Source organism: Hydra vulgaris, chromosome 02, assembly GCF_038396675.1.
Source record: "Hydra vulgaris chromosome 02, alternate assembly HydraT2T_AEP".
Classification (NCBI taxonomy): Eukaryota; Metazoa; Cnidaria; class Hydrozoa; order Anthoathecata; family Hydridae; genus Hydra; species Hydra vulgaris.
This window is the reverse complement of record NC_088921.1, coordinates 47,706,963-47,717,954: the sequence shown is the minus strand read 5'-3', so window position 1 is coordinate 47,717,954 and position 10,992 is coordinate 47,706,963. Positions and strand designations below refer to the sequence as shown.

General features: G+C 29.4%; 2 protein-coding genes across 2 annotated transcripts; both read right to left on the bottom strand.

The window, feature by feature from the left end:
• Window positions 1-2,728: 2,728 nt before the first annotated feature.
• On the bottom strand, window positions 2,729-8,081 carry LOC100208979 (gamma-tubulin complex component 2). Its single transcript, XM_065791159.1, has 3 exons — window positions 6,792-8,081; window positions 4,037-4,480; window positions 2,729-3,961 (listed from the first exon to the last, which is right to left on the bottom strand). Exons 1-3 carry the CDS (start codon window positions 8,017-8,019, stop codon window positions 3,024-3,026), a joined length of 2,610 nt encoding a protein of 869 aa, XP_065647231.1. The 5' UTR covers window positions 8,020-8,081; the 3' UTR covers window positions 2,729-3,023.
• A 196-nt stretch (window positions 8,082-8,277) lies between these two features.
• LOC100198199 (EARP-interacting protein homolog) lies at window positions 8,278-9,662 on the bottom strand. Its single transcript, XM_065791160.1, has one exon. It carries the CDS (start codon window positions 9,607-9,609, stop codon window positions 8,488-8,490), a length of 1,122 nt encoding a protein of 373 aa, XP_065647232.1. The 5' UTR covers window positions 9,610-9,662; the 3' UTR covers window positions 8,278-8,487.
• Between the last annotated feature and the right edge of the window lie 1,330 nt (window positions 9,663-10,992).

Sequence of the window (10,992 nt, the reverse complement as noted above, 5' to 3'; positions counted from 1 at the left end):
TATCATATTACATCTATTACATTCGGTTCAGTATTATCATCAACAGTATTATTTTCTTTAGTACAATTGGCAATGTACTTTTGATAACCACATAAACTTTTAAACTAGAAAAACAGTTAACACAAAACACTTCAGCACCGTTAGCATGTAGTTTTAAATGATTTCTCGTTAAAGTATCTGATATAAAAGGACAATTAGTACAATAAAACGTTATCTTTTCTTTTGGTTGAGGTCTATGACAGTTGCATAAGCTTGTGACCAACTCTGTAACAGTCAATTTTATTCCAAATATCCAGAAATATAATACAAAATCTCGAAAAAGAAACATCTGGTTTAACCAACCTTATTCGCTGAACGTCAGAAAAAACGTAGCCAAAACATTTTTGAGTACAATTGATAAATGTTTTCCTAAAGCCCAGAAGTTTCACAAACTTTTTAATCAAAACAACTTAAAGGTTAGTTATAGCTGCCTTCCAAACATCAAAAGTATTATTACTTCTCATAATAAAAAGATATTTAATTCTCATGAAAATACCAATCAATTATGCAATTGTCGACAGACCACCTTATGCTCACTCAACGGAAAATGCCTAACAAAAAATCTTATTTATATTTGTAACGTAAAAACTCACCAAGAAGAAAAAGGATATTATTACATTGGGCTTACTAAGAAAACCTTCAAAGACATAATAACATAAAAACTCCTTTGTTTATGAAAGTAAGGCCTACTCCACTGAACTTTCAAAATTTGTGTGGGAATGCAAAAATAAAGCTTTGGAACCTATATTAAAATGGAATATTCTCGATCGAGCGGAGCCATTCAAACCTGGTGGTAAATTTTGCTTTATGCTTGACAGAAAAATACCACATTATTACATCACCATTAAATTTGCTTAACAAACGAACCGAGCTTGCGTCAGAATGCCCCCATGAAAATAGATTTCTGATAAAAAACTTGTCATCAAGGCGAACACTCCATAGCATTTTTTGTATATAATTTTTGTCGTTACTTTTTTGTTGTTGTTACATCTAATGATCGCTAATGCGTGAAACTTTTAGTTTATATATATATATATATATATATATATATATATATATATATATATATATATATATATTATATTAAATATTCTATATCAAATATTATATAAATACTTTTGGCTTTTATATAGATATATTCAAAATATAAATTAGGTTAATGCCACTGCTATTTATTTAAAAAATGGTTGCTGAGCCAGCGCTGGATTAACTACGCATATGGTTGTAAAATGGTATTAAATTAAACTCTGTAGTATCCATAATATTTTTAAGTTTCCTGATTACCCCATCCGTTTTTCGAGGCCTTTCTCCCTGTTTGTAAGTATACTTTAAAGAAGAAAAAAATTCTTCTATTGGATTAAGCTGTAGCGTGTATGCTGACAGATACTTAACGGCTATACCATAAGAGACTAGTGTTTACCTAACAGAAAAACTCCAGCGGAATTTACAATTTTCCATAACAAACACCGGCGCTTCCACATCTGCATTCCTAATTGCTGGTTCCAACATTGTAGTAACGAAAGTAAAAAAAGAATCTGCATTTCAGCCTCCAGTTTTTATTTTATAAGCCAGCACTCCCATTGTTGAAACAGCACAAATCAAACTAACATTCTTGCCACGATTTGCAGAAGACTGTAAAATTGCTGGGGCACCTCTTAGCGAATAACCGTGTGCTGTTGGCGTGCACATTAAATCCAATTTTATCCAAATAAATAAGTTTTACATTTGAAACTCCATTTACTTCGCTTGCAAATGCATTGAAAAGCCTGCTGCAGAAAAATTTTCTTTTACTGATTCTTGCGGACAAAGATTGTTTTCATTTACGCATAATTCAATTGTATTTATTATTTGTGCGTTTATAGGTCTTTTACCTCGTTTTTTATTAGAAAACAACTTGAATGCTATCATGTCGTCGAATTCTCCTTTGTTTAACTTAACGACAAGATCTGTGCGCTTAGATAAATTAAGAGAAGTGGAAATGCTTTTTGTAGATTCATTTCTTCCAACTAAATGCTTAAGCATTTCAATTGTTTTTCGATTGGCACTGCTATTTTCTCTTCCATCCATAGGGTAAGTATTTGTATATTAATAATAATTATAAATAATTAAATTTAAATTTAGATAAATGAATAATATATAAGTAATTTAATCAATCAATAAATTTAATAAAACTAAATAAAGACCTAATACTAAATTAAGTTGGAAAAAGAGGGTAGTTTGCTCCTTAAATAAACCATCATCGAATGTAAAAAGTCTTCTTCTTAAGTATTTTTATCGAATTAAAAAACAATATATTTTTTTATATAATAAGTGTTTTTATCAAATTTAAAAAACAAATTGTTCTTGTTTCCTGATAAACGTCGTTTATCAGGAAACAAGAACAATTTGTTTTGAAAAACTGTGCTTTTTTAAAACGCAATAAGAAGAAATAAATACGCATATATAAATGTATAAGTACGCATATAAAAATGAATAGACGCACATATAAAAATGAATAACCCTGTAAGATGCACAATCCAGTGTTTATGCGACCACAAAATTAGTCAGTGACGTAATTGGTACTATCGTAAAAACTGTTAACGTCAGTCAGAAATAAACAAGTCCTGAAACAATTGTCTTTTGATTTTTTTTAGAGTTTTTTGAAAAATTTAAGCGCTAAAAGCCTAATAAAATTTAATAAAAACGGCAGTTTTAACAATTGCATTTTAGAACGCAATTTTAAGTTACATACCATGTTATTATCATATAAAATACCCCCCAAATTTTACAACATCTTCTAGCAAATTTAAAATAAATTAAGTCAGAACTTAAATACTAAGTATAAGTGATATCAAGCAGCTAAAAAAAAAAAAAATCATGTATCGATATTGATTGGTTATACGAATTGGTCTCCTCTATATAACATAAAATTGTCGTATAACATTTCAATCTTACGACAAAACTTGAAAGTTAACGCATTTGCAAAATACACCAAAGTTGATTATTTAAGAAACTATATCAGCAACCTTTTTCCTTTGAGTCTCCGAATAAAAGCTATTATGGTCTAACCTAAAAACAAGATTCATCATCTCTTGTTCTTTTTCACTACTTGACACTAAGCTTAGTTTATCTAACAAACCAATTAAAAGTTTCGAAAAATTTATTTCGAAGTTTTTTACAGTTTTCTCAATTTCAACAGACGACATCATTTTGTCAAAATGATGCATTGTTACCTTAGAAATTCTTGAAGTTTCAGCGCCTGGAACAATGTCAAGATTTGAATCAAATCGAATTATACAGTTACTAAATGTAACACACACGGTCATCAATTTACTAACAATTTTCAAAAGTTCAGGACTTGTTAACATGCAGTCTTTTAAACACCTATCTAAAAAATCATTATGAAACTCTAAGACGCCATCTATATTCACAACCGAACGCAAGTTAATTTCCAAAATATGCCAATTCGGCTCAATTACTTCAAACATCATATAATATTCAAAATTTTGGACAAAATGAATCATGCGCTGACGAAGTGCAAACGCAACAGAATACCATGAACGATTATAAAACTTATTTTTTTTTGTGGCTTTGCTACTCGACCATAAATTGCAGAGCAACCTTTCAACGTGTTTTGCGTAAAATAAATGACGAAACAACATTTGATATTTGGTCAAAGCTTTCTTGCTTAGAATTAAAGACAATGGCCATTTTACTTCATAGTCAAGCGTAAATGCTTCTAGTCCAGAAATTTGTTGCTCGACAGTGTCTTTGTAATTTGGTACGTTCTTGTCACTCGTCACAGACAAAATTCTAAATAACTGAGAAATCAAATCATACGGTAGCAGATCACACTTAAGATCATCTTTAAAGGGATCACTATTTGCTGTACTTGTACGAACTGCTAGTTCTAGTAGAGCTTCGAGACGAGTAGGCACAATATCTAAATTAAAGATATTTTGTATTTTTATGTTAAGTTATTTAATAAAGCATAAAATTGAAAGAAAAAAAATTTTACCATCCATTTTTTTTTTAAGCTCGTCTTCTGCTAAATCCATAAACCCCACAAAAAAATCCCCCTGATCGAGCAGAAAATAGTGCTTTATAGACTGTAAGCGCTGCAATAACTTTTTCTCAGTCATTAACATATCGAGCAAAGTATAAGACGCATAATCGTAAGCCTTTTCAATATGCTCTACATAATCACGCTCTCTTAAGCAATAAACAATCTCCCGAGCATGAGGACAGTTTATACTTAGGCCGCACTGCCGTATCACGTTTAAGTATTTTCCAGTACGAAGAATCTTCTCTGCTACTCTCTCCAAAAATTTTGGAATTCTCTCTCTTTCAATTGTGTAATGCTGTTCCCAATATTGATCATTAAAATCTTCAGCAACTCGCTCTTTGTGCACAGATTCATGTTCAGCTACAAGAAATTCACCGTACGGATCTTTTATGACGCCTAAGAAAATATCGATATAGAAAATTAGATTTTTTTACATGTCACTATAAAATTGTAAAATAAAATTACTGTTATAGACTGCATTAATTCACTATTGTATACTTATATCCCATCGCAAACACAATTTCGAGTTAAAAAAAAATATTTCAAGTTCTTCAGTTGAAGGTTCTGAATCTGTTACCAGTCATACCCCTAGAGGACCTGTTTTTTTAAATTTTATAATTCACTAAATAATGTTTGTGACTGACAAGATTTTAAGATCAGGCAGGATGTAATTTATGTAAATTAAAGAATCCATTTTAGAAAAGAATAGAATACACTGGATTTATCTAAATACAAATTTGTCAATAGATAATGGTAAATATCATAATTATTATTTATAGCATAATTACGATAATAGTAAATATCATAACTATTACTTATTGCATAATTAAGATCTATGCATAATCATAATCAGACTAGATCTAAATGCAAATATACAATATAATATATAAAGTTAGACCTCCCCTCCCCATTTTGAGGGGATTATAAATTCTATAAGGCCATAATTTTTGAACGCTAAGAAGATATTTTATGATATTTAAAATTTCTCGATGAATATAAATTTATTCAGAATAGTAAAAAGATACTTTATGAACTTGTTGCTCTCGCGTTTGGAGCAAGTATAGCCAAAATTAAATAGCTTTTTTGTTCTCCAACCATGGCAATTTTTTTTGCAAAGTATCCTTATTTGACATAAAAGTAAACATACAAATGTTTGGAGTTTGCTCCATATCTGGAAGTTAGCTATCTTAAACATCATAAAATGCTGCATCCGCCCCTGTACTATTTAGATAAATAAATGAAATATTTTAATTAAAATTTTTGTGTGTTTGTTTTAACAAACTTATAAGTGTCTTTTCACTGAACAAATAATAAAAATAGGAATTATATAAATATTTTAATTTAGACATTTTATTTTTGTTTTAGGAAAACAAATCGTTTGTAAATGCGACCAAGGGGGGTCATCCATAAAGCACGTCAGCCTGTATTTGTCAATTCTTAACTTCTTTCCTTAATGCCATTCTTAACCTCCCCCCCCCCCCACTTTTTTTCACGAAACCCGTGTCGTCGGCCATGATCTAATTCCAAAATTATTGTGTATTTATTGTGTCTTAAAAATAATACTGATATTCATTTAGTAAACTTTGTGAACTTTAAAATAAACAATCTTTATGATTGTGTGAGGTAACATTGAATAGTCTCAATTCTATGGAATATATCGCTTTCTATTCTAATGGAATATATCGCTTGGTCCCATGATAAATATATATCTATATTTACCATGAGATCAAGGTGATATACAATGAATTATTAAATACTGCCTTTATGTTTAAACGTTTCAATGTTTCTATGCATTTTCTTGCTTTGAGAAACTGCACCTTTCTCGACAATTTGAATGCAATAATCGTTTGAATTAACAATTAATTTTAATGGCGATCAATTGTCATTTGATCGCCATTATAATGAATTGTTGTTACAAAATGTTCAAGAAATTCAAAAATATTTAAAGAGATGAAAGTATATTAGTTTTCTTTTAACATAACTCATCAAAGTAAATAAATTTGCTCCTAAGTAAAAATTTTAAACTTTCTGTATTTTTGGAATGTTATTTATTGTTATTAAGTTTTCAATAATTTTGAATTTAACTTTTCAAAAAAAGCGGAAGATATTTCATATATTTTATTGGCTTCTTATTTATTTTATTTGTTTTCATGATTTGCATTTTTGTTTATTACTTTAAAATATTTTGATAAGTTGGAAAGTCTAAATAATAATGTAAATATTCTATTATATTTTAATATAATAGTATGTTATATTAACTATAAGATTTTAACTACAATAAAACATATTTTAAACATATTCACTTCCAACAAGATTGTAATCAACCACTACTTAAATTGGGAGCTAACAGAAAGTGAAGAAAAGAGTTGAAAACTGTATGAGTGAGGAAAACATGAAAATGGAGGAGAATTCCAAAGCATTAATGCGCAAGAAAAAAAAAACTAGACGAATAAAGTTTTTTGAGCAAAATGAACAAAACAAAAAAAAAAGCAATTTGTGTTAATGCATAACTAAGAGTAGTTCGGTTTTTTATTGTTTTCTCTAAATCAATTTACTCAGCGCGTTTTGCAAATGGGCTCCTCATATATTATTGCATCATTTGAAACAATTCAAGTTATTTAAAAACTGGTTTTAAATTATTAAATTTAAATTAACAAACTTATATAAAATCCATTTAAAAAAACCAAAAAAACAAGAAGTTGCATACCCTCATAAATCCATCTTTGCATAATTTCAAAGTATGCTACACAAGCAGCCTGCGTGAGATACAAGCACAAATCTCTCCCTTTTGGGTCTCCAGTAAAAGCTTCTGTTTTTTCATGCAGCACAGTTAGTATTGAAGCCCCTCTGCAAGACCCTTTCTCTATAGTAACTGATATATTAGAAAGAATATCTAATGTCTTCATAGAGGGTTGTATGTAAAACCAAAGTTTTTGCAATGTGAGTAGACCACTTCTAAATTGCTTTTCAAGCTGAGCAACAAAAATAAAGTAATCTTTAAGAAGAGATCGCATAGCAGAGCACAAGCCATGACTAACCAACCCTTTTTCAAAACGTGATCCTTCTTCTATAAACTGGCATACTTTAGAATAGTTTGTACAAATTGGTAAAATTCGGTTTATAATTTCATGTAAAGAGGTATCTAGAGTTTTATCAATAACAAATGTAGTTATGCGCTTTTTTTCCACTTCATCTTTAATGGTTATGTATTTGCCTTCAATTCCCATAAACAAAAACAAAAGATCTTCTATTAACATAATTTGTTGAGCTTTTACTGGCAAGGTTCCGATTGCTAATGGTTCATTGTAATTTGACCGATATACTTCAACAAAGTTATTTGTAAGAAAAGGCCTCTCAAAAGCCCAGTTAGGCAAAACAGGCAAACCTTTTCCAAGCTTTTTTGCGTGTTTATCACGCAACGCTTTAACTAGATCATCAGTTGAACTTTGGGAAGCGTTTGCTGATATATTTGCTAACTTAGTTTTAAGATCAAGAACATCCTGTTGAGACATAAAAGCAGATTTAGGAATAGATTTTGTTAGTTCTTCAAGTTCTTTACCTGCTTGAGTTAATGGTGCTGAAGTTTTTCGAGCAGGAACAGTACTCAACTTTAGCTTTCTGCGTTCTTTTTCGTTATTTTCAACAAAATTAGCGATACTGTTATCTTGAACAATCAGTGACAATAAGTACACAAATGAATCCAACTCTCTTACATTTTTTGACTTTAATTCTTCATATTTTTTTTGGAACTCAGAAGGTACTGGACTGTTTTCAGCAATTTTTCGCTTCGCAGTATGGCTAGATATTTGTGAAGTAACATAAGGAGTAATGTCTTTTGTAAGAAGCTCTGCATAAACTTCAGGTCCATCACCACCTTGTATCTCAAAAAGTTTCAGTAATTCAGATGCATGATGGTGAATTTTAAATTCACTCATTTTGTCTTTAATTGAACTTTTGTGTTTAACTGAGTTTCATTTTTCCTTTTTCTAAAATGTAACGAAGCAGTGTTTAAAACAGAAATTGATTAAACAAGTAAAAAATCTTTTAAAAAAAATCAAAATAATTAAAATAAAATGCAAAAGATTTTTAACGATTTTTTATAACAAAATACAATAAAATGAATAAAAAGTTATAAAAAAGTCGTAGAAAAATAAAATTATTTTTAATTAGTCAAAAAAAAATCATCGAACAAATAAGTTGTAATAAACCATTAGATAAAACTAAAAAATACAACAAGATATCATAAATACCAGAAAAAATAAATATAGAAATATATAGATAGAAAAGACATATACATCCAGCATCATCATCAAATCATAATCAAAAAGACATTCAACAACATCAAACCAGCAACAATAAAAACACGTAAAATAAAAAAATTTAAAATTTTTGAAATTTATAAACTATAATAAAATTTTATATTTCTCGACGCGAGGGACTTTGTTAATGACTAATCTTCCGTCATACGATAAGGATGCAAAAGTCCATGGATCAGCGACAGACCACTCAACAGCATAAACACTATCTTCATGCTCATCATAAATATTAATAATGCGATCAGAATCAGGCTCTTTTGATTCACTGTTATCCTCATCATCGATATGACCATAAGGCTCAGAAGATAATGAAGCAATATTAGATAAAATAACACGACTGTCACTGCTGGAAGTTAAAACTAATTGATCATGAAAATTATTGTATCGCACACTCCATATCCAATGTGAATGATCTGTTCGTATCATGAGGGGGCTATGTGTATTCCGCGTATCCCAAAACTTCACTTTGCAGTCATCTGAGCAGCTAACTAAATAATATTGTTTATTTGGATTGAAATCCATATCACGAACAGTTTGGGAGTGAGCATCTTCAATTATAAAAGCGACAGACATACTGCGCAAATCATATCCTTTTACTGTTGTATCAATAGCTGCTGCTATTTGCGATCCACTGTGATGAGGACTAAATCTTCCATTACTATACTGCAATTGAATTTTCCCTTCTAAAGGAATACTGTTTGTAAGTTGCACAGTGTTGTTATCCCATATATCAATATGGTGTTCTGAGATTGTTACTAATTTGTTGCAATCACCAGCTAAATTCCATAGAACTTTACGTACATGACCATGACCAGCATCGAGATCACATATATGTTGCAAGCTATAATATTGACTAGTTTCTAGCATACTGTTGGAATGAGCAGGTCCTATATCATCTAATGGTGGAATTTGCCATAATGAGGCTTTTGTTTGAATTTTATTATCCAGTGACACATTGTAACAAGTAGAGATAACATTTTTATTTAAAGGATTTGAATTAATGTCCCATATTTCACCAGCTTCATGTGTCACTATGTTTTTGTTAATCAAATTGGTTTCCTCATCAAAGTCAATTAAATGAACTTGGTTTTTACGCTTTAGAGATTGTGTTCCAACAAGAAAACGAACTGCATCAGTATCACCATGCTGAGGACATAATGAACGAGCCTGAAATTCAACACCATATATAACTGCACCGTCATCATTCATTGCTTTCTTTTGTAAAAGTTTTTTTATACTTAATGTCTAAAACTTAAAAACACAACTTTTATCAGAAACCAATTGCACATAATATATATATATATATATATATATATATATATATATATATATATATATATATATACATATATATATATATGTATATAATATATATATATATATACATATATATTTACACACACTTATATATATAATATCTATCTATCTATCTATCTATCTACCTATCTATCTATATATATATATATATATATATATATATATATATATATATATATATATATATATATATATATATATATATATATATATATATATGTGTGTGTGTGTGTGTGTGTGTGTGTGTGTGTATGTGTGTGTGTGTGTGTGTGTGCGCGCACACACACACAATATATATATATACATACACACATTTTAATAATTACTTATTATTATTAGATACAAAATACTCTCAATCTGGTATTAACTGATTGTCCCTCTAGAGTTACAGAAATCAACATTCAACATTGAACCACCACTTTTCATTGTATTTATAGGTTTTACCTTTAACCAAGCCAAACTTTAGTAGAGGTGACAATAAAAAATTAGATAACTTTTTTGCAAAAGTAAAGTGGCGGAACCAACTTAAAGAGTACAAAAATAATCTGATTGTAACAAACAAAATCATTGGCCTTAACTGCAAAGAAAGATTAGCTAAAATATTACCTACTAGAACCATATTACCTACTAGAACCATATTACCTACTAGAACAATATTAACTTATAAACAAAAAGCAAAACTAAAATAGTTCACAACACACATAAAATATCTAAGCAATAAAAAAATTAAATCTTTTGTATAAAATGCTAGCCAGCTGCGCCAATAGACATTTCTCTAATTCGATTGCGCATCTGATTTCTCAGCTTCAGAAAGAGGCCAATAAGGACAAAATTGTAAACAAACTATATTCGTACTAAATAAAAATGTCTTATTTTAACTCTAGCATTATCAGACTAATATTGAAAAAAAGTGGAAGAGGGAAGTATTACTGTATATCATTGTATAGAAATTCATTTTATAATAACAATATCAAAAAAACTGATATCGGTCCGAACCAAGAGAAAAAACTCGATGTTCACAAAGCTTAGTGTAACAAAATATGTTAATATAGACGTGAAGAAGGTGCTGATAATTTTGAAATAATGAAACACACTAAAGTGCAGGAGTTTCACTTTAGGCCTTAGGAGATAAAAATTAGTTGCAGTAAAAAATCTTAAAAAAAAGAAATGAAGTTTAAAGCTTGTGCTCATTTAAGACAACACAAGAAAAATTACCTTGAAAATCTCATGTAAAATAGCCAGAGTTCATGACTAGTTAAGCGATAAAAAACTATA